The sequence below is a fragment of the Cottoperca gobio genome, chromosome 6 (genome assembly GCF_900634415.1).
Source record: "Cottoperca gobio chromosome 6, fCotGob3.1, whole genome shotgun sequence".
In the NCBI taxonomy this organism is placed as follows: Eukaryota; Metazoa; Chordata; class Actinopteri; order Perciformes; family Bovichtidae; genus Cottoperca; species Cottoperca gobio.
In genome coordinates, this window is record NC_041360.1 from 7,144,595 (window position 1) to 7,169,670 (window position 25,076).

General features: G+C 43.5%; 1 protein-coding gene across 1 annotated transcript in view; it reads left to right on the forward strand.

Moving 5' to 3' along the window:
• Positions 1 to 7,600: 7,600 nt before the first annotated feature.
• Positions 7,601 to 25,076, forward strand: part of LOC115009182 (solute carrier family 45 member 3) — a 28,777-nt gene continuing 11,301 nt past the window's right edge. Inside the window, exons 1-2 of the mRNA XM_029433003.1 lie at positions 7,601 to 7,704; positions 23,852 to 24,214. Of these exons, the coding sequence (XP_029288863.1) occupies positions 24,067 to 24,214 (148 nt within the window). The 5' untranslated portion in view covers positions 7,601 to 7,704; positions 23,852 to 24,066. The remainder of the gene's footprint in view (positions 7,705 to 23,851; positions 24,215 to 25,076) is intronic.

Consider the following 25,076-nt stretch of genomic DNA (forward strand, 5'->3'; position numbering starts at 1 on the left):
TTTGATGTCTATTCTTCATGAAAGCCATCATAAACTCATCACAGACTTTCATATTTTGGCTGATTGGCATTTTCCTCCCCCTCTGCAAACAGTGAGACACTTCTAGTGGCATTTGGTTCAGCGCTTTATTCAGTGTTGATGGGTTATCCACGGGCACATAATCTCTCTGAAGTTAATAATCCATGTCATTCATTGGAATTACATTCCTCCTTCATCTTCATCTTCTTTAGGTGGCCTCTAAGCCATTTCAGACAGACCAAAATCAATTCAGCTTGTCAGAAAGTTTGACTCAGCGGTGGTATTAGGAAGCTTAATAGAGTTGAGAGTGTAGCAATCAAAGCAAGTTGCCTTCTCTCCTTTCAAGATAGGCCAGTGACCCTGTGAGAGTTATGAGATTTAATAGCTTCATTTTGAAACCGGCAACTGTTTATATCATACTGCCTCTCTGGGAACCATCACCTTATCGTGGTGGAGAGGTTTGTGTGTCCCTATGAACCTGAGAGCTGTGTTGTCTGGAGCCTAGTGCTCCTGGTAGGGTCTCCCAAGGCAAATTGGTCTCAGGTGAGGGGCCAGACTAAGAATGGTTCAAAAACGACTTCATGAAAGAAAGGGAAAGGAAAGGAGAGACCCTGCCCGGAGGAAGCCCGGGGCCCCCGTCTGGAGCCAGGCCCAGAGGGAGGGCCCGACAGCGAGCGCCTGGTGGCCGGGTTTGCCACGGAGCCCGGTCGGGCACAGCCCGAAGAAGCTACGTGGTGCCTCCCATCCATCCATCCTGTGGGCCCACCACTCATGGGAAAAACCGCTGGGGTCGGGTGCGCTGTCACATGGGTGGCAGTGATGGTCAGGGACCTCGACGGACCAGACCCGGGCAGCAGAGGCTGGCTCTGGGGACGTGGAACGTCACCTCTCTGTGGGGGAAGGAGCCGGAACTAGTGCGGGAGGTGGATCGCTACCAGTTGGATCTGGTGGGGCTTACCTCCACGCACAGTCTTGGCTCTGGAACCGTACTCCTGGATAGGGGTTGGACTCTATTCTTCTCCGGAGTTGCCCAAGGTGTGAGGCGTCGGGCCGGGGTGGGGATACTCACTAGCCCCCGGCTGAGCGCCGCTACGTTGGAGTTTATCCCGGTGGACGAAGAGGGTCGCCTCCCTACGCCTTCGGGTTATGGGGGGGAAAACTCTGACTGTTGTTTGTGCCTATGCCCCAAACCGCAGTTCTGAGTATTCGGCCTTCTTGGAGACCCTGAATGGAGCCCTGCAGGGGGCTCCAGTAGGGGACTCCGTAGTCTTGCTGGGAGACTTCAACGCACACGTGGGAAACGATGGAGACACCTGGAGAGGCGTGATTGGGAGGAAGGGCCTCCCTGATCTAAACCCGAACGGTCGTTTGTTGTTGGACTTCTGTGCTAGCCATGGAATGGCCATAACAAACACCATGTTCGAACATAAGGATGCTCATAAGTGCACGTGGTACCAGAGCACCCTAGGCCAAAGGTCAATGATCGATTTCGTAATCGTATCATCTGACCTGAGGCCGCATGTTTTGGACACTCGGGTGAAGAGAGGGGCGGAGCTGTCGACTGATCACCATCTGGTGGTGAGTTGGATCAAGGGGTGGGGGAAGACTCTGGACAGACCTGGTAAACCCAAACGGGTAGTGCGGGTGAACTGGGAACGTCTGGAGGAAGCCCCTGTCCTGGGGATCTTTAACTCACACCTCCGGCGGAGCTTTTCAGCCATCCCTGTGGAGGTTGGGGGCATTGAACCTGAGTGGGCGATGTTCAAAACCTCTATTGCTGAAGCTGCGGTGATGAGCTGTGGTCTCAAGGTCTTAGGTGCCTCAAGGGGCGGTAACCCTCGAACACCGTGGTGGACCCCGGTGGTCAGGGAAGCCGTCCGACTGAAGAAGGAGTCCTTCTGGGTTATGTTATCCGGGAGGACTCCAGAAACAGTTGCAGGGTATCGAAGGACTAGAAGGGCGGCAGCTTCTGCCGTGTCAGAGGCAAAGCAGCGGGTGTGGGAGAAGTTCGGAGAAGCTATGGAGAAGGACTTTCGGTCGGCACCAAGGTGCTTCTGGAAAACCATCCGGCACCTCAGGAGGGGGAAGCGAGGAACCATCCAAGCTGTGTACAGCAAGGGTGGGACCCTGCTGACTTCAACTGAGAAGGTTATCGGCCGGTGGAAGGAGCACTTTGAGGAACTCCTGAATCCGACTAACACGCCCTCTATGGTTGAGGCAGAGCTGGAAGCTGATGGGGGATCATCGTCAATTTCCCTGATGGAAGTCACTGAGGTAGTCAAACAACTCCACAGTGGCAAAGCCGCAGGGGTTGATGAGATCCGTCCAGAAATGCTGAAGGCTTTGGGTGTTGAGGGGCTGTCTTGGTTGACACGCCTCGTCAACATTGCGTGGAAGTCTCGGACAGTGCCTAGGGGTTGGCAGACCGGGGTGGTGGTTCCCCTATTTAAAAAGGGGGACCAGAGAGTGTGTGCCAACTACAGGGGTATCACACTTCTCAGCCTCCCTGGTAAAGTCTACTCCAAGGTACTGGAAAGGAGGGTTCGGCCGGTAGTCGAACCTCTGATTGAAGAGGAACAATGCGGATTCCGTCCTGGTCGTGGAACAACGGACCAACTCTTCACTCTCGCAAGGATTCTGGAGGGGGCCTGGGAGTACGCCCATCCGGTCTACATGTGTTTTGTGGATCTGGAGAAGGCGTATGACCGGGTCCCCCGGGTGATACTGTGGGAGGTGCTGCGGAAGTATGGGGTGAGGGGGTCACTTTTGAGGGCCATCCAATCCCTGTACGCCCAAAGCGAGAGTTGTGTCCGGATACTCGGCAGTAAGTCGGACTCGTTTCCCGTGAATGTTGGCCTCCGCCAGGGCTGCGCTTTATCACCAATCCTGTTCGTGATTTTCATGGATAGGATATCGAGGCGTAGTCGTGGAGGAGAGGGGTTGCAGTTCGGTGACCTGAGGATCTCATCGCTGCTCTTTGCAGATGATGTGGTCCTTATGGCATCATCGGTCTGTGACCTTCAACAGTCACTGGATCGGTTCGCAGCCGAGTGTGAAGCGGTTGGGATGAGGATCAGCACCTCCAAATCTGAGGCCATGGCTCTCAGCAGGAAACCGGTGGATTGCCTACTCCGGGTAGGGAATGAGCCATTACCGCAAGTGAAGGAGTTCAAGTACCTCGGGGTCTTGTTCGCGAATGAGGGGACAATGGAGCGAGAGATTGGCCGGAGAATCGGAGCAGCGGGGGCAGGTATTACAGTCACTTTACCGCACCGTTGTGACGAAAAGAGAGCTGAGCCAGAAGGCAAAGCTCTCAATCTACCGGTCGATCTTCGTTCCTACCCTCACCTATGGTCATGAAGGCTGGGTCATGACCGAAAGAACGAGATCACGGCTACAAGCGGCCGAAATGGGTTTTCTCAGACGGGTGGCTGGCGTCTCCCTTAGAGATAGGGTGAGAAGCTCAGCCATCCGTGAGAGACTCGGAGTAGAGCCGCTGCTCCTTTACGTTGAAAGGAGCCAGTTGAGGTGGTTCGGGCATCTAGTAAGGATGCCACCTGGGCGCCTCCCTAGGGAGGTGTTCCAGGCACGTCCAGCTGGGAGGAGACCCCGGGGAAGACCCAGGACTCGGTGGAGAGATTATATCTCCTCACTGGCCTGGGAACGCCTCAGGATCCCCCAGTCGGAGCTGGAGGATGGGGCCCGGAGAAGGGAAAATTGGGGTTCCTTACTGGAGCTGCTGCCCCCGCGACCCGATCCCGGATAAGCGGTAGACGATGGATGGATGGATGGATGGATGGATGGATGGATGGATGGATGCCATGCTGAGAACCCGCACAATTGTAAGAATATGAATTGTTGAGTGTTTGGCATTCTTGGGATTGGCTTGGAGTGTTGGGTTTCCTTGAGAAGAGAGGGCAGGGTGCTGATTCAGCATGACAGTCCACCTCTCCCTCCTCTCACTTCTGTGCCACATAAGTGAAAATGATCAGAGCAACATTCACAAACTGAATATGACGAGCATTCTTTGATATAGAAGTTGAACTACAACAAACTAAGTTAGAAAGCAAGTACCACAAGGCACCTGTTAAAGTGATTGACAGTAGTGAAACCGAAGGCCTTTCTTAGTCAAACCAGCGTGGACTCAAAGGCACAGAAACATGACCAGGGAATATTCATCTACAGCACTAATTCCCCACCTGGGGGCCTTACCCCCAGTAGGGGTCGCCAAAACTTCATGGGGGGGTCGCAAGGCTTTATTTCTGGCTTTCGCAAGGCCTGATTTCTGGGTTTGAGAGAGAGTGAGAGAGTTCATGATGTTCACAAATATTGATTTAACTTTCTTAAACAAAATATTGTAATTCTTAATTTAGGTGGTGTTGCCTTTTAAAAATAAAGTTGTCTTATATCTCAGGTTATCATTCATTTCTGTGAAAAAAAACTAAATGAAAGTTTGAAGTTTGGATTATTATTTAAGGTATATAAATTGAAGTACAAGCTTCTTTTTTTCTCCAACTCTCATAGGATAGGGACACAGGGAAGAAGTAAACACAAGCTTTATATTAACAGAACCTCTGCTAAAAAAAGCCTCATCCTGCATTAGAAAGGTTTGCAGTTAAAACAACCAAAGAGCTAATAGAGCAATGGCTAATTGTCAGGGAGAAAAAAACACTGAATTTGTCAGAAAAGAAGCCTATTAAGTACAGTATGTATGATTAATACAAATAAACAAAAAGTCATCCAAATCACCCGTTTTATTATTGCCTTTGCTATTCGGGTTAATTCTATAGTTTATCAGTTGTTCTATACTGTTATTGTTATGCATTGAATATAATATGAAATATCCATAAAATAATGTTATTTAGTCAGGGGGTCCTCAGTTTACTCAATGATAGAAAAAAAAAAGGGGTCCCTTAAGGAAGAGGTTTGGGAACCACTGATCTACAACATGTCACAGACACAGACTATAAACTCTTCTTGTCTTAAAAGGAATATTGTTTCAATGTCTTTGCTCACAAATGAAAATTGGCAGTTGTAAGTGGAAACCTTGCCCTTCCTTGGAAAACTGTAAAGTTCGGTGCCAGTAAAGTTTTACCCCTACAGAGCAAAGTTATTCAGTGATAATTGATTTCCTTGCTTATTTTAACTTGTTTAGGAATCACAAGTCAGAGGAATGGCATGCCAGCACTGGCTGGACAGCAATCTGGTGGCCCTATACGCAAATTAAAGGATAATTGAATGAGAAGAAAAAACATTATGATTAATGTTTAATTTCTGACTTGGCTAAGTCATGATGTGCTTAAAATGCGTACAATTACAAAAACAACAAGAATCCAGAATATGACGCAGAACCTAGTGAAAAGCATAGTATTCTGAGACATATATGCACAGTTATGGTCAAAAGTTTACATACACTTGTAAAGAACATGTCATGGCAGTCTTGATTTACCAATAATTTCTAAAACTCTCATTTTTCTGTGAGAGTGATTGAAGCACATACTTCTTTGTCACAAAAAAGATTCATGAACTTTGGTTCTTTTAGGAATTTATTGTGAGTCCACTGAAAATGTGATCAAATCTGCTGGGTCAAAAATATACATACAGCAACATGAATTATTAATTTTGGTAACGTAGTGGTATGGCATGGCATGGCCTCTTAACTTCTTGTGAGTGATTATGATTGACTACAGCTGGTGATCCAATTTTAATATGGCTCATTGGATACAATCATTAGACTCAGCCACAAATGGAAAGTCAAAGGAGCTCAGCACAGATCTGAAAAAGCGGATTATTGACTTGAAAAAGTCAGGAAAGTCACTTGGAGCCATTTCAAAGCAGTTACAGGTCCCAAGATCAACTGTGCAAACAATTGTTTGTAAGCATAAAGTGCATGGCACAGCTGTGTCACTGCCACGACCAGCAAGAAAATGCAAGCTAGCTATCACCTGCTGTTGAGAGATAATTGGTCAGGATGGTCAAGATTCAACCGAGAAACACCAAAAAGCAGGTCTGCTATGAACTAGAAGCTGCTGGAACACAGGTGTCAGTGTCCACAGTCAAGCGTGTTTTACATCGGCATGGGCTGAGAGGCTGCTGTGCAAGAAGGAAGCCCTTGCTCCAGAAGCGGCACCTTAAGGCTCGACTGAAATTTGCTGCTGATCACATGGACAAAGAAAAGGCCTTCTGGAGGAAAGTTCTGTGGTCAGATCAAACAAAAATGTAGCTTTTTGGCCACAATGACCAGAAATATGTTTTTGGTGGAGAGAAGGTGAGGCCTTTAACCCCAAGAACACCATGCCTACTGTCAAGCATGGTGCTGGTAGTATTATGCTCTGGGCCTGTTTTGCTGCCAATGGAACTGGTGCTTTGCAGAAAGTAAATGGAATAATGAAGAAGGAGGATTACCTCCAAATTCTTCAGGAGAACATAAAATGATCAGCCAGAAGGTTGGGTCTTGGGCGCAGTTGGGTGTTCCAACAGGACAATGACCCCAAACACACATCAAAAGTGGTAAAGGAACGACTAAATCAGGCTAGAATTGCCTCCACAAAGTCCTGACAGCATGTGGACAGTGCTGAAGAAACAAGTCCATGTCAGAAAGCCAACAAATTTAGCTGAACTGCACCGATTCTGTCAAGAGGAGTGGTCAAAGATTCAGCCAGAAGCCTGTGGATGGCTTTCAAAAGCACCTAATTGAGGTGAAAATGACATGTAACCAAATATTAGCATTGCTGTATGTATATTTTTGACCCAGCAGATTTGGTCACATTTTCAGTAGACTCATAATAAATTCATAAAAGAACCAAAGTTCATGAATCTTTTTTGTGACAAAGAAGTATGTGCTTCAATCAGTCTATCACAGAAAAATGAGAGTTTTAGAAATTATTGGAAACTCAAGACTGCCATGATGTAAACTTGTGACCACAAATGTACATATCACATTTATGTGAATAACATAAGATTTTTTTCCCCCAAATGTTTAGGTTTTGCTTCATGCAATGAACCAGAGCCATGATAGTTAACCGAGTAAACTAAACCAGAAACCATCGCTTGATTTCTGTAAAAAAGTGTGGTGATAGTTGAGATGTATTGTTAACAAGTTAAGTAGAAGAAGGATGAATGATTTGGAGTTGAAAATGAAGGATAAAGTAGAAGCCAACAATTGATTTACATGGTCAATAAATATTAATATCAGAAGCGCTTTAAAAAAGCACAACAAATTTTTTTTAATTCATTAATCTATTAATTTACTTACTTTACAACCGTTTGTTTACGGCTGTTTCCCTCTTACGTCACACGCTATGCTACCGGAACTTGCTATGTTTGTGCTTAAAGAAATAAAAGCTTTTGTGAGCCTTATGAAGCAAATGAAAAATAAAAATACAAAACATAAAATGTGTTTCTTGTTTTAGCTTAGTATTGATGAATTTCAAAGTACGTATTTGTTTAGTTAGTTTTAGGTTTATATGGAGTTATTAAGTTGTTAATCAGCAAAAAGTGCCCGTTGCCAGTGCTTTTGATCCTTTTATTTCGAAGGTTAATACCGGAGGTTGTAGCTGGAATTACAACTAGCTTGACAGTGGTTGTCACAGCTGGGTATCTGGCTCTCTACAAGTTGAGCAACAGCCATACGCCGGGAGCGAGCAAGTTGCTGCACTGTTTTCCCGGAGCTGCACTTAACTTAAGGTGAAGTTTCACTCGAGAATGATTTAACGGAATAATATATGTATTTAACAGATACTGCACCTATACAGCCTTGTTATTTAGACACAAATCGTACGCAGTACTTGGTAACTTGACGGTCGCTGTGTCGGTTAAAACTTATTCATTGTATGTGGCTGCCTTACAACGATTGACCGCGTCGAAAACCGCAAACAGCGGGTTTAAATTTCGACCCAAACGCCAGCGTGTGTCGCAGGTTTTATGCCTAATTCATACGACGTCAGAAACAGTGATTTGGCTGAACTGAAAATGGAAGCGTGTGTTTGGTTTGAGCCTGCAGGCTGAAAGGTGTATGGGTCGCTACAGTCCAGCAGCGTGGTGCTTTCTGGAAGTTTTTCCACTCTGCGTCGTTGACTGCAGCTCTACCACCAGGCTCCGTGCACACTGATGTGGTGCCAAGTGCCATGGTGGCAATAACTTTACAGGCTTACCGACCGTTATAACCTCCTCCCTGTCCACACTAAAGCCTTCGTCTGATTCGCTGGAAACATTTGGCGCTGTGTTGGCGAGAACCCCGCTGTTTTGACACATAGATATATGGGGGTGGAGGCGTTTAAGGACACCTTGTTTTGTAAAAGTTGCTTCCCAAACTCTTCCAACTGGCACTGAGCACTTAAAGTGATCGCGTTGATTCTTGTTGTTTTCACAGGCTGGTCGAGTATTTTGTAGGTTTCAGTGTAGTCTGAGAGCCAGCTAAGCGCAGAGATGCTGATGCAGCTGTAAACACAATCCTTGGCAAATGAATAAGGCTTCATTTTATTGTACGGCATTTAAGAAATCTTAGTAAGAAAACATTATTTGTGAGCCGTCGCATTTCTACAGTTGATAGCCGACCAGACATCCTAGAACATTGTGTGTCTTCAGCAGTACTTGTTGATGATGATGAAGATGATGATGATGAATGAATCAGTGACTGCTATTGCACAATGTCCAAGTTGTCTTCCTGTCAAAGTTGAACTTCCTTGTTACATTGATTACTCACTGATAACTCATCTCTTTCTGTTGTAATCGTCACTGAAAACAAGTACCAGAAAGTATTCTTTACCCACTGTTACTGGTCACAGTAGAGTAATTGTGTGTTACTGCCTAAAAATCAGTTTATTATTGTTCATAACTAATTTTTGTAAAGCAAATGACAAAATCCTTGTTGCATTGGGATCATTTGACTTGCTCACAGTTAAAATATGAGAGATGACACTGCATTGCTTTTTTTCCACCCTTTGTGGACAAACGTTAACATTTTTGAATTATGCGAGACATTTTACTTTTAATGTCTTCTCACTTTTTAAAGCCTCTTTCTAATTTAAATTGAGTTCAGAGAATACAATGTCAGGAATGTAAACTACATTTTCTACTAAGTAAACTCGGTGTTTTGACTCGCTGCAGTCAAAAGCTAGTTTTTCTGCTTCAACTAGACCCTTCAAGATTCAAAGACCACATCAAGAAGGAAGAGGATCAAAAGGTTAAACAGCTCTAACCCATGACAGAGACTTTTATTGTCACTATGACCGTGACTCTGTTGTTACACAAAGACCTCTTTCCCCCCTTCATGGTCCACTCAAGTGTGTTATTCATTCTACCCTGGAAAATGGACTCTTCTCTTCAGCCTTATTTGCCCCGGCAGCTCTTCTCTCTTCTCCTCTTGACACTATTTCATTTACAAACCTCAACTTTTTCTTTTTCAAATGATACAAAGTCTAACTGTCTTCTGCTAGTATGTGCAAAACTAGTTTCCATGTGAGATCCCTTGGGTGTACTGTGTTAACATCACCCAAAATATAGTACCACTAATGATCAGTGAGGAGCAGTCATTTATGATCAGAAAGACTGATCTCAAGAAAGCCAGATTCTTAGCGCTCAATACTTTCTATGTGTTGCCCCAGGAGGAGTTTGTGCTGCTCTCCGAGGAGCTCATCTGCTCCGAAGTGATAGAAATGCTGCTTCACCCGGGATGCTGTGGCTAGACCAGCTGGCTGTTCTCTAACTGCTTTTTGACAGTCTAATATATCCCTAAGCAGAGCGCAGGATAATCACCCACCGTCGAGGACACCAAGCTACTTAGGCAGACTGAAGGCTTTGCAGTTTTAATCAGTCGTAGGCTGTTTATCTCCCGCTCGTAGTGCTCTCTGTGCTTTCCATGCATACCTGGATTCTCAATGAATTACACTTCTCCCTATGTTTTTTGAAGGCAGGTGGTGGATTATGTGGTGGGTGTGATTTTTTTTTTTTTTTTTTTTTTTTTTTGCTAATGAGTAGGGCCCGAAGAGCTTTTTCTAGGTTTTTTTCTTCCGCTTAAGCGCTGTGTCTTCTTCAAAGCTTTGTGTGCTGCTGTTGCTCTCGTATCATGTGTAGCCATGAACAATCACAGGTATGCGATCTGTACAATAGGTTGTCTCTCACATCAGAAGTGCAGGAGACGCTCACTTCAGTGGGAAAGCGCTGTTTTATGGCTCTCGTGACAATCCTGTTTCTTTACATTGCTTTCAGGTTTTAACTTTCATGTCCTAGTTTAGTCAAGTGGTGGTGCTTCAATGGCCTAAACTGAGCTTTTCCTCTAGTTTTTGTTGTGCATGTCACATGAGATTTATCCTAGTTGTTGCTGTGCTTCAATTTTATGAATTGCATTACCTTTTTTAATTCTCTGTGTGAGTGAATTTTGATGAAACCTTATCTGCATTGAGTTGGACCAATTGGGGGTTTTATGTAAACTGAGCTGTTTGCTTTATATTGACAGAATCCATGTTGGCTGCCTCCGTTTTCTTTGTCTCTGCGTAAACTGCGATTTACTCCATTTCTCAGTTCTGCGTGGTGTATTTTGTTGTTATCCATAAGCAAACATTAAAATCACTTGGGCCTTGCACATTTACTGCTGAAGTGAATGTGTCCCTCAAGCGCTAATCATTGTAAAAACAGTGAGCTCATTTGTTGTAACAGGAGGAGGGAGAAAAAGTTGATGGTGGGGGGAAGTGTTGGTTGTATTTATTTTTTTCCCTGGAGGACAGCATACACCAATCAAAGGCAACACAACACCTGCGCACAGACTGGGAAAATCTTGCAAGTGCTGGAATGCACATTATTAGACCGTCATAACTCACTAACAGCAGGGGAAAGGGCTGAATATTAAGCAACCTGTCTGGTTCCTGGTTCTCTCAATGGGAGGCAGAGGAGCACAAAAGTTGTTCCCAGCTCTCTGCAGGCTGCAGGGTCAAAGTCCAAACTGTTCCCCTGTAATAGTGTTCTGCAGCCAGCTGGGTCAGAGAGAAAGACCGCTTATTGGCTCCCCTAATAGGCCAAAGCTAAACGAAAAGATGACAGCATCCCTACCAACCAACAATGTCACCTTTGTGACATTGTTATCATTCAGGTTTCATTTGTTTTTGACATTATGGCCACTTTCTCACAGTTGTTGCTGGGAATTTGACCAGTTTCCTTTTTATGTCATGACAGAGATTTTGATTCAAGAGGGAAATCTTTTTTTCCACCTTAAGTTTATTTAGCATTTGTGAAATATTTATATATTTTTTATTTATATTCATATTATATATAAACATTTTTTTTTATATCATTAAAAACATAATAACACTGAGGGCTATGTATGGTCAATAATTTTGTGATATGAATCATGGGGTTATGATATATATTGCGATATATCGCAATACTGTAAGCAAGGTGATGTATTGCGATTTAATAAAAATGTAATTGTTGGTCATAGTATAAAGAACACACCACCATATGCATAAGTGTAGTTTGTTTTGATGTAATCAGAACAGTAGGATGTGCTTATATTAGTCATACAACATCCTAGCACTACTTTATGTGCAATCAGAGCAAAAATAATTAACATTTGCCTATATTAGTACAAAATAAAAGTGCTAGCAGGATTCTTCAGATAAAGACTATATATAATTATTTTTTTAACAAAAACAAATTGATAGTTTTTTTGAGAAATCTATACAGCATCACAAAACCTAATATCCCGATACACATCGAGTACCGATATTTTCTTACACCCATGCTAACGCATCGCTCTCCCTGTGGCATCATTAAAGTCGTGACAGTATGATGTGCATAGCTGAACATCTGTTCGGACCACTTTAATTGCTTTGTGAGGGTGAAGGCATATTCAATTCAGCCATCTCTGTTATCTGTGTGCTTTTAGTGTCTGGTCTGATTAAAGACATGAATATTCCCTATCTTCTCTTCACTTTTGCATGAAATCGCTCCATGCCAAAGTGTGTGTGTGGGTGCGTTGGCACTGGTTCAGTTCTCTAGTGGCTTGCTTGGCCAACTGCTTTTCTCTTTAGACCCAATTTGTTGCTCTGTATTTATGTCATTCAAACTTGAAAAGCACTGCAACACAATTGGTGAAACATGCCAACTGCACAGCAGTTTCTAAAAGCAGGATCATTTAGTAAGTTCTAGAAAGATATAAGGGGCATTCATTTAATATTGCTGTATTGTAAGTAACTGTCTGATTATCTTTCTCCTGTCTCTGCAACACAAGAATAAATGATGAAAGGATATTCTGAATCTTTTTGTGCACTCCATTATACCCAGTGTGAGTGTACACTGATCGCTGTCACGTAAGCATCGGTTTCTAAAGTTTTGACATTTTGGTTTAGAAGCTATTTCTTTGTCTACCTTTTTATTCATGCAAATTTGGCCATTGGCGTGTTTTCACATTCCACTTATTTTTCGCTCCAAAGAGCCTCTGACTGATCTCAGAACTCACCAGGAATCGCAGCTCTTTCTGTTTCTTGTCTCCTTTTTCTGCTAGTCTCCATCCGTTCATACACTGGAGTCATAAAGCCCTGGGATCGGTGCAGATTTAGCAGCTACCAACATAACACACCTCAATCTTTGACCAAACTATTGCTGTTTGAGTTGCATTGTGGGTAATGTAGGCGCTTTGCTATGAGAGTCCAACGATTTTAATCATGCAATGCAATGCTAAATCGTGTGTGTGTGTGTGTGTGTGTGTGTGTGTGTGTGTGTGTGTAACTCCTCTAGTCAAGAAAAACAAGTTCATAATAAGAATGGTCCTGACCAAAGATTCATTCATCTTTTTTATTAATACATTTCATTGTCATCTTTTATATCAGGACCTTGCCTCTGGTTTTTGGAAGTGTTGTTGACTATAAGCCTAGAACCTCTTTATCAACTCTACTTTTGAAAAAAGAAAACAAGAAGTTACTTGTAGCTACCAGGGCAGTGCTCACTTCCCTTCTGGTGAGGAAAAACAACAGACCCAACAGTCTGACTCTATTTGCACACCCCCTCTACTAGCCTAATTTAATTTACTGACTTGACTTAGTTCTGCCCACATGTTCAAGTGTGGAGAGAACTGCGTGGCATTGGAGGCAAAACAGCCTCAGGTCGGAAAGCACACGAGCCTATCGCTTTTCAGTAATTCCCCATTAATGAGAAGCACTACTTGAGAGTTTGACATGGCTGCTAAACCACAGTTGAAGTCCAGATGAGACGGACCCTGGAGCATGGATAACACAGGCTTGTCCTGAGACATTTTCCCATGGTGATAAGGACTTGGCCAGATGTTTGCAATTCATTTTCACACTCGGTCTTTGACTGAAGCCCCAGTGTGTGTGTGTGTGTGTGTGTGTGTGTGTGTGTGTGTGTGTGTGTGTGTGTGTGTGTGTGTATATATATAAAGTGGCCGATCTAAAAAAGGCAAATCTGGTAAGGCGTTTAGTGTGCCAAATTATAAATGACCCTGCCACCCCCCTGATCATTTATTACTGAAGCTACCAGGAAACACCAAACCAAGGGGACACTGAAATGTTTCTTACTTGAGTTAGACCTCTTTTGAAGTTTGTCTCTGTGAATGAGAAAACCGTATATTATAAGACACCACAGTGTTCTCTTTCATGTAGCTAGCTGAAAGGGATGCTATTGAGTGTTTGAGGGAGACCTTTGATATGTGAGATGCTCTGTGCCTTGTGAAAGGATCAAGCTTATGATTTGAGTCAATATGTGTGTGTGAGTGCTTTGATGCCTGCTCCTGCCAGTTCAATGTTTTGTCAGAAATGTTTCATACAGCAGGCTTAGGGGATCAGCCATGATGGGCCTTACAGCTCACATGTGTGAAAAGGCGAAGGCTGCTGCTCATGCACACATGTGTACAGCAACACACAAACTGATACACAGATGCACACAACCACATCTAATGGACTGTTCCACCCAAGTTGACGGTAAACAATGTCCCGTTTGTGAACTTGTTTGGGTTGTTGTGTCCTGTCCGAGGTTTTGTGGACACGTTTAAAATGAAGGAAGGGAAGATTTGTCTTGATTACACGTTTCTGTTGTTGGCAGGCTTTTCGTCTTGTACAGCTGATGATTGACATTTCTTATTTTTCCAAAACGCCCATGGTAGCCTTCCGCCTTATAGTCTGCATTCATGGGTTGGGCACACAAAGACAGTAACATTGTAAAACGCTTCCTATTGTGTAGTTGTATTTTGTATTTTGTATTTTTATATTTTTTATATTTTTTAAGAAAAGGCTGCATTAAACATGATTACAATGCCACTGCAGAGCGCTGTGTGTGTGTGTGTGTGTTTGGAGAGGGAGGGAGAGGACTTTGCCCTTCTCTTCCATCTTTACCATCTGCTTTGTGTAGCATTTGACTGAGGCGATAATCATTGTGCCTTGGGGCCACTACTGCTCTATCAACAGCTGGAACAAGGAGATGGACCTGTTGATGTCCATCCGTCCTTATGTTATGTCATTCCTCTATGCACTGCTGTATTAACTGTATCCGTGCAGCTGGAAGGTTCATGACCTTGGTGTTTCTAGTTTCTTGAAGAATGGTCCTGCAAGTAATACACTTTCTTTTTTTTTCGGGATACTTGCAGTGCTCTATCTTTCAGTGTCTGTTTCAGATGTTACGTGTCCAGCTATTAGTCGAACTCAGAGGTTCCCACACTTTTCAGACCATGTACCAACTGCTCACTCAGACTCCTCTCCAGTATTGAAAGGTTCGTCAGGGCCAGTGTTTTTACTTGCCTCTCGACAGTTTTTTTTGGACCTTGTAGCAATTTCAGAATTCCACTCATTCTGCTTTTATCAACCAATGAGGAGTCTGACTCTGACTGCATTTAGCTAACGCTAACTTGCTAGTTAATGCTTTGTCAGACCACACGTCAACCAAATGTATTTCTCAATACTTAGTTTTTACATCGTTGTGATGTATGCTCACACATGTATGGCCTCTCTCCTAAACCGACTTCTTCATGCTTATCATCTTCCTCCATTTCATCTCTGTCCGATGCGTCAGCCAAATCCGATGATGGCACTATTGGCTACTGTAAATGGCAATCAATATCCGCAACATGTCCCTCCATATTGTATTGTTTTTACAGGAAACGTGTAAATATTTGGAGGCAAATTGCTCTCCGATATCCGCTTCATGGGGACTTAAAGGACTTGGGATAGTTAGATTGCGTACCTTGCGTAGCAGAATTTTGGAATCGCTGAATAGTTGTGCAGCCATATCGAAATGGAAACTGCATTCTTTGGGGAAAACCCTGCATTTCTTGCAGACACATGTCAAATTTGTATTGAGGACTTTTAAAAAGACAGATGTGTCGGTACTGAAATTCAGTAAAGAGGAAAAACCCTACAAACCTAAGTTAACCTTGTTGCTTTGAGTTCATCTTCTCTTATCAGGCGCAGGAACAAACATGTGTAGAGCAGGCTTGTGCAGGTCGGGGATGTAACCTCATGTGTGCCTCTTGTAGTAGCTTTATGGATCAATTCAACATTGCATAATTGAATTTTCATTATTTATGATACTGAGGCAGCTGTGACAGTTCTGTGGCTGTGTCCAACAGATGGCCCTGTGCAAGTAACACACTGATAGGATTCTTGAGCCTTCAAGGACTATATAGAAGACTCTTAGACCATCTATGTTATGCCCTATTATAGATAATAGAGAATATTAACTGTCTGGTGCTCTTAGAAGGTCATTGGAGTAGTGCTAATCCTGAAGGCGCTACATGTTAAATGCTATTAGGTATGTGTAGAAGCTCTGTGTTTAAGCATCAGCAGTCACGTATTTACTTTAAAGGTTAATTTGCTGTGGAAGCACACAATGAGTGATTGATCCTTCCCATCCTATCCTTCGTGCTATGTATAATGTGGGTGACATTTAGGCTTTATTGGGTCCCTGCTGCTATGCCAAGAGTAGTGGCCCTTGAATTCTATTTCTGACGCACTGTTTTGGTTTCCTTGGTTTATCAAAGCAGAGAGCAGAGTGTCGTAGCTTATTGTGGGCACGTTGGGTTTGGCCAGCACTGGAGAAGCTGGGTTTGAGGAAAAGGCTACCATGGAATTAAAACCTTCTTTGCCTGCCCAGAGTGCTTATGTATCTTGAGCCAAAGCTGTAGTCAAGCACACTCACCATGTTAACAAACATTGCAGCACAAAAGGTTGAGGATTTGGTGTAGTATCATTTATGTATCAACAGAGCCAATTGTAGAAAAAACTGTCAGCTAGTCTGGTATGCGTGGAACTTTAGGTTATGGGGGATGAAAACCCCAAAAACTTCAAGTGACAACCTTTTTATTTAAAAAATAAAAAATGTTATAACCATTTTCTATTACTAGTTAAATATTAGTAGGGTAGTAGGGTGTGTGTTCAAGATATGCATATTTGTACTTGAGGTGGGTAATTGCTCACCATTGCGATAATATACCTTTACCGACTATCATTATTAGTTTTGTGTGCGCTTGTGTACATGTTCCAGATTTATCCGGACAAAAGATTTGTGGGGGGTTGGACATATTCGGTAAGTGAGAACACCGAAGTCCAAGCTGAGTTAGTCAGGCCAGGCTTTTCTCCAAAATGGGATTTTCAGAATTCTCTTAATTCCAGGCAAGCCGCCCCTGTTGCAGAGGGGAAGTGCTGCCAGCAGCCATTCTCCGCACGCTGTCTTCATATTGATCTGCTTTTGGGCTCCAGAAAGGGGGATTCCTTAAAGCCAGCCGTAGTCCAATGGCATTACTCAACAGCCACCACTAACCACCCTGCCCATTTTAGAGCTCCCTTCGCTCCACTTTTCTTTCTCTCACTGTTATCTAATTAAAAGCTTTTTCTATAGAGGGTTGGTCCTGGCCTCCAGGCATTGGGTACGGACATGGCAGCGTGTGCGTGTGCGTGTGCGTGTGCGTGTGCGTGTGCGTGTGTGTGTGTGTGTGTGTGAACAATCTTGGGTCTATGTTTGTGCGTGTGTGCATGTACGTGTCTACACAAATAGGCTTATTGCTGGCTGAGCTGGTGAACCAGGAAAAGGGTTAAAGCAGTCAATGGACAAGCGGTCATGCAGGAGTATGAGCTTAACTAAGACTAGGCTGCAGGGGGAGGTAATGAGAGGGGGGGGGGGGGAGTGCTGCCCCTGCCCTGATAGGCAGCTGAACATGATACTGGGTCAGGGGATATAAAACAGAACTTTTAGGGAGTGGTTATAGATAGTGAGAGGTTGGGGGGAGTGGCCTCATTGTGGGAATGATCTAAATTCATTCTTTGTTTCCTAACTGCTTGTTGTGCTCCTATTATTATACAACGCAGGTGAGTGTGTGTCTCTGTACTATATTTCAGGTTTTAACTTGGGTCAGAATTGAGCAGAAAACAGTAATATTTTGAGACTGGTACAGACCGACAGACAGACGGAGAGCGACAAGATTCCTCAAGTGCTTTGGGATTTTCCCAGTTCCCACCTTACAGGCTGAGGCACAGAAGAGAGGGAGGGAGAATAATGGGAGGGATGCAAAAGAGGTGGGCTAAATAATAGAGGAGGGAACAGGGGACACAAAAAGAAGCAGGATTAAAAAAAAAAGTCAGACTCTTGAGCATGGAGTTGAAGCAGGTGGTCAAAAGAGTCAGTGCAGATATGCTCTGCAAGTGAGTGGATTCTGTTGATTGGATAAATAGTGTGATCAGCCTTTAAAATAGAGTAGATGCTCAATTTTCAGCAATGCAAGTCTGTAGATGGACCTTTTTGAGCTTCGCTTCCTTGGCTGGTGAGTATCATTTTGCCAAATAACTCCACTCCTTTTGTGGCTCATGTTGTTTTGCTCACTTTCTCTTACATTGTCTTCCCTCGATGTGTGAAAGACATGAGCTGCAAATACTTAATGTACAGGATAGAATAAAGAGAATAAAATATATCTATTTTTCATGGTAAGATGCACATTTTTAGTCATGCATTTGGGGTTTTAGCTGCTGTCATTCAGCCAAGCACGATGAATTTCCCCTGAATGTGATGAGCTCATTGTAGCGTGTGAAATGACCTGAACCTCCGTATTGTGACTGCTAATAGTAGTGAAAGGTCAGCTGTATCTAAAGTCGAATTTAAGTAGTCACGTTTAACTAAGTACTGACCTTTTTCATTATTACAAGAATTTTCTCTTAATAAATGTTTTATTTGTTGAAAGATAAGCTAAAACAGAAGTGTTATAACATGGCTATATTAATGTTTTGACTTAAAATATGATATGTTTTAAATTAGGTTTAGCAATTGATAAACATCTGCTGACAGAAAATAAGTTGGTTTGATTGGCCTATTTTTTTTAATAAAATAGTATTTCATGCTTACACGTTACAACATAGTGTTGATCACGAATACCATCTTACAGCAATTAACGGTTTGTTGATTAAACCTAATTAAAAGTGTGACTGCTCTAAACACTCCTGATCATGGTTGACTAAAAGCCCATTAGTGTTTGCATTCCCTCTTATTAGTCCTTTCACCTTGACACAATAGGTTTTCAGTGACTGGAAAGCCACAGTCTGTGGGGAGGCACGTTATCAGCCACATTGACTCACAAGAGGCTACACGGCTGAACTCTGCAGCACTCCATTGTTGTGCTATTTGCATGGGCCAGTATGATAACGGTCACCTCCCTGAGCTGTAGCTGGCTTCATTCTCTCTCACACACACACACATGGACACCAGGGCAGCCCAACCTAGCCTGCATTTCTCTAATGTTCACCTGATTTAAGTGCGATATGTGTGGGTGCCTCTGTGTGTGTGTGTGTGTGTGTGTGTGTGTGGATCCGCTGTAGTCTCCTTCAGATAAGCATACTTTTTCCTCCCACACTTTTCCATTAGTGGTTGGGGTCCATTGGTGTTTGGATGCTATTTAAAACAGTATTGGGGAATTCTTGTGTTGTGAATGAGTCAATTACTGTATTTGAATGATTGCTTTGATACGTTTTTCCCCTTGAACCATAAATGACATCCTCCTCCCACAATCATTTTTGAAGGCACTGATAGCATTGCTCTCTCAGGAGCCATGAACAATTAGTTTCTTGTCATCTTTTCGGTCTTTTAAATTTAAGAGACTTATTCGGAGTCATCGGCCTAATTAGGTTCAGAGATGAAAAGAGTGCTTCACATTTTGGCACGGCAAAGAGTGTCATTGCACCCTCCAAGGTTGTCTTTCCCTCTTCATTATAAGATTGATGTCCTTATATTGCATATTCTCCCCTGAAGCACTTACTTTAAAAGAACTGGTGACAGGTTAACTTTTCGTTTTCTAGGCAGCATCATACAGGAGGAAAATATTAGCAGCATACAGCCGTCCACATGCTGGCGCTGTCTTTGAGATGTTAGGTTGGTCACATGATTTGCGGTGAAAGGCAGGGTCAGGGACGGATATGGGCTTAAAATTACAGGCTGGCGAGTAGGGTCAGCACGGTCAGGTCTGCCTTTCAAGTGAGCAGAGACAGAACACAAATCAAACACTAAACTTTTTTTTATTGAAGTAGGTTAAAGAATTTCCATGTTATTATCCAGTTGTGAGTAATGGAAGGAAACGGTGTGTTTGCAAAAATGGTGCCAGAAGTTTGATGGTGTCTTCATCTGGGTGACAGGTTAGGGAAAGATGTAGAACACTTGGTAGAGATGAATTACGAGAGAGTGTGAGGGACTGTCTATAAATTAGGAAGGGGCACATTTTCTGAAAAAATTGTTCTTGCTTATGCTGAAAATTAGATTTTTTCATCTTGTATTGTGCCTAACTTTAGTGGATCATAACATGTCATGTATGGAATAATCTGCAGATGCTCGTATTCTAAATGAGACCATGCTTTTCTGTGACTGTCAGTTTTTGGGCCACGACAAGGGCAAAAATGTAGCCTGCAACAGACTAGGTTAGGTTTGTTTAGCCTAGCTGATTCCCCAAAATGGTTTTGCTTCTGAAGCAGATGATCTGCCAGTTAAAAGGAGTGAGGGGTCAGCAGGCAATGAACGTATAAAACCGACAATAGAATGAGTTTGAGATCCTTGAGCATACAGTCATAAAAGAGCGCAAAAATGATTAGGCTAATGGGGCCAGTAGTATGCTAGATTACACACACGCACACACGTGCTGTCGTTGTGTTCCTTGCTAGCTATCGTACAGCTAATCTACAGTTGGTATGTTGAACACACACAAACAGTCCAGCAGTTGCATTTGCACGGAGGATGTGAGGCAAACATTTCCGTGTAGAGAGCGGAAGTGTACAGATTAATCTCAGTCAATCCATGCATAAACTGACCACAGTTTGAGTTTCAGTGCACAGGTCTTTTTAATAAGGGTTTTGTTCCTCAGTTCTGATATCAGACATTTATCTTCGAGGACATGTCGATGACCGTGTCTAGAAGGAACCTATGTGGGGCCCTCTAATGTGACATCATTCCCATGACCTCCACAACAAGGCCAAGTGCTGCGGTAGTGATATTATGGCAGCATTGTAAGCAGTGCACTGTTCATTAGGGTCGCTCCATTTTAACGTATTGGTGTTATTCAAATGGCAGAGAAAGGTTTGCAGGAAGTAAGCCAGGGAAGCAGTCAGTATAAATACAGATGGCCGGTTCCATTAATATGCAGGAACTCAAAAGGGAGGAAGGCCACGGCAGCCAAAGACAACCAGACCCTCCTACTGACGTTTCTGCAGCCATCGACTGTGCTTGTGGCTCTGCTGTCATCTCAGAGCAATTCCTATCCCTCTTCTCTTCCAAACCCTGCTGTCTACTGGGAGACCCCCCACCCAACTCCACACACTCTATAGCCTCCCATCTATATGAACACTGCGTTAATAAAAGACTTGGAAATGGACTTGATACCCCACTATATCAAATTACTCTCCCTGGCACAATGTATACAAAGCCCGTTTTGTATTGTAAGAATACCGCTTAGTCATTAGGACCGATTTTTGGGGGGGCCTGCGGCTGAATAGGGCATGGTAATGGAGCAGTGGGAGAGCTGACAAAAGCTGCTCCCCCCACCTCTTCACCAGCCTGGCTCAGGTTGTAGTGTTTAAACATGTAAGATGTCAAGGAGAGCTGTTTGTCTAACAGTGTGCATGCTTTTGTGTCTCCAAGGCTTTGGGAAGACGATGAAAGGCATGACTAGAATACATTGTAGATTCAGAGATGTCATTAAGCGAGTGGTGGAATGACTGTGTGGCTTGCCTGTGTGTGCTTGTTTCTCTCTTCCCTCCCTAAAACGCAAGCTCAAAAGCTCCTTTCCATTGAAATGGCTTAAGATAGATATATATAGATATAGATATAGATATAGATAGATAGATAGATAGATTTATATTTAATTTTATTATTATTTGACTTTGAGGTAGATAAATGCGTCTCTGTGCCACTAACTGTTCCCCTCCTGTCACAGTCTTTCAGTCCTTCCATCCTCCTCCCTCGCCACTCGGGTCAAGACTTAAACAACCATTCAATTTACAAAACCCTGGAATCTGACTTGCATTTGGGTAGGCGTCCAGACAAGCCACAGCCGCTTGGGTAGACAAATCAGATTTCTCCATTCTTTCCACTGGGGGCCCTTCTGATTTCAGTGAGAACGTCTGACAGCAAGTCAGCTGGGACTACTATAGAAAGCATTCACACTGAGATTCAGAACCATGAAGGCATGACCAGTCGTGGGCAGATATGTCAAAAGGCTACTCTTAGAATGCAGGTCAGAGACGATGCTGACCTCAGGGATTGAGGGAGGATAAGGATGAAATGCAGAGGAGAGGGAGAGGCAATGTACATATACACACGCACAGAGAATATATTGGTAGGGGGTTGTAGTGGCCAGACAGGCCGTAGGGGCAAAGGCTGGTCCCCTGATGGGTGTCTTTCAGTGTGTCTAGGCTGGGTGGGAATGGGATCTGACGGGTGTGAAATGCTCCTCTCTCAGTGACCCTGGCCCCTACTAGCACCAGCCTGCTAACACTGTTACTTTGTCCTTCAGATTCTCAAAGAGCCTGTATATCAAAGGACTCATAATGACCGAGCTGGGAATGTATGAATGCTGTATGACATTCAGTTAACATTTTTGATTATAACAACGTGAAAGGCTCGAGAGGCTTGTAAGTCTGGTATGCCTGATGACAGCGATTAGTGCAAGTGGTGTTAAACTACGACATTGAAGAACATGGCACTTGATAATGGAAACTTCCACTCTAGTTTCTAAGCATTGATCTAAGCACATTTATGTGATTAACCACGTCTTGTTGGAGATGATGACATCCATTTTTTTTTTTTTTTGCTGGGAGAGAACAGATGGGCAGCATTGGCGGAGAAATGTCACACCAATGCAAATATAGCACCTTGTTGTTTCTGTGTTTGTGGCTGTTCTGACTGTTCCTGCTCTTTCCCTCTGCTTTAAAAGAAAGCACACCTCCATTGGTGACGATAATGGTAATCTTGGTCTTTCTTTCTTCATGTACAGATATCTGAATACACACAGATTGGAGGCAGCCTGATTGTAAGTTTCTGTCTTTAGAATGAAAGTCCCACCTCATTCCTTCAGATGACTATCAGTACAATTTAAGCCTATAGCTGGTGGTGAGAGAACAAAGATAGGATGAACACATCTTTACATCAAGGCATGTAATGGAGAATGTCAGCTATTGTCACTGGAAAAATTATCCTTCAGGGTGTGGTTGATGTCTGTCAATGTAGGATAGTGTGCAGAAATTACAAGATCACAGTTGTTGTGGTTCACCTTGGTGTTTTGTTCATCGTGCTACACAAAGCTGAGAGTCTCATGTGGATGGATGCAACCTCTGACTTAAGCGCATCACCTTGACAACACAGTGACTTTTACATTTTGCTTGTATCTGGCACAACATGGCTTCCTTTCTTTAAAACTAGAATGGTAAAAGGTGCCGTGTAATATCATTCACATGTTACTCAATCTACCTCCTGCTTCATAGTCTCTTTCAAACGTGTTTTCGGATGCTAAAGACATTTTTTTACACACTCAGATGAATATTGGTAGTATCTGCCAAAACATTTCTGGAATGTGACTAAAACTACAATCAGAGCCTAATAATACAGATAATTACAGGGTCAGCCAAGGACAAGCTCTCACTAATACTATTATGCAGAAGGAAAAGGGAGACGTAGTAAGTAGAGAGATGGGGAATTTTAAACTTGGATCCTTTTTTTCTCTCTAGAGGTTTATCTTTGAAAACTCGAGCATGCGCGTTTTGACACTTGAGAAATGGTTTTGTGTGTTCGCCACGTCGCTTCAGCTGAGTCATCTCCTCTGTCTGCCTGTTGTTGTTCCTGCTGTCCTGAAGCTGTTAGTGAGGAGCTCTGAGAATACATCACTATCATATTAGGGCTGGGGGATATGGAGAAACTCAAATTTCACAATATTTTTGATCAAGATATCGATATTGTGACCATATTGCAGGATAGACTAGTGGTGCTTTCACAAAACATTTACGTTTTTGATGAATAATCATCAGTGATGTGGATATAATGACTAAGTGGATAAAGACAAATAATAGGATAGCTAGAGCAGTCTGGTAAATTCAGAAAATGACTTACTCTAATTCAGCCTTTAAAACCAGGAAAAGACGTGTGTCTTGTGAGAGAGCATGATACGCTGACATCTCCCATGCAACCTGAGTCCACTGACATCCAGGTGTAGTAACCTGGGAATGACCTGCAGGCTTTAGCTGTTACTTAGAGCAGCACATTTTATACTGTGTGACAGGCTCTGCAGAGACTGTGTGAAAGGTGTGTTTCATTAGGTGTTTCTTTTCATTTTGCTGTTCTCACTGCTCTCCTTTCCTCTTCCTCTTCTCTTCAGATCCAGAATGCTGAGAAGAGGATGAATCCTCCAGGTCATCTGAGACATCCACGTGTCTTTGCTGCTGTCCCTCTCCGACAGCCCTCTTGTCCCACTGGGGCACCATCTGCCTCTCCACACTCTCCCCTTTGCCCCTTTCCGGGTCCCTCCCACCGCCCCTGTCCCCAGTAGTGGCCATCCAAGAGGAGAGGCAAGGCGAGCCAGCCGCTGTAAATATGCCTGGATGGAGGTCTCAGTGGCGTCTCGTCCTGCTGAACTCCCTGACCTGTGGCCTGGAGATCTGTGTGGCAGCTGGGATCACATACGTGCCCCCACTGCTGCTAGAGGCTGGAGTGGAGGAGCGCTACATGACCATGGTGCTAGGTAAGGGCTTGATAAAGACTAAAAGAGTGGGATCTGGTTACCTCTTTGCTACCTCGTAGTGTATGTCTGTGTATGCAAGTGCGCATGTTTTCCTTCTCGTAATCGGTTAATCCTTTGATCTATACAATTGTGCGAAATGCCAATCCCACTTTCTCAAATTCCAAGGTGATGTTTTCTTTAAATGTCTTGTTTTGTCAGTCCAAAACCCAAAGATATTCTGTTTACAGCTGGCATTAACTTGTTTCATCTGATCACAAGTGGACAGTTCTAAGTACAAGTGTAAATGGCCACCAAGACTTATTGTGATCCAATCACTCAAACCACTTGCCCGGGTGATCTGCGACGCATTTGACCACATACCTTTTGGAGTGTAAAGGCTAATGACAATGATGTAGCACAAAAGTACGTAATCAAACGGCAGTTCTCCTTTTGTTCCTCCTTTTTCTCATCTCCAGTTGGTTCTCAAATCGCATAAGCTGGTGTAGCCGAATGAACTGAGTTGCACCTATACTTATGAAGGTAATAAAATAATAACATGGAGGCTTCGTGGTCTGAACCAAGATGGCGAACTCCCACATTGTCAACGGCAGCACATTACAGCTTCACTCCTTCCGTTCAAACCTTTCACCATAAAAGGCCCAGGCTGAACTACATTACTGCTTATCAGAGGTCATATAAATTCCCTCGGAGCATTTTGCTCGCTTACACTGCTTATCTCCATAAGATGTATTACTAGAGCGTCAAAACATCTTGGGCGGTTTTGGATTGCTTCTTCCTCTTCTTTTTAATATCCGCCAGACTAGGCAAGGGAAGTTCATTGCTGCCTCCCACCGGTTCAAAACGACAACGCAATCGCTCGTGG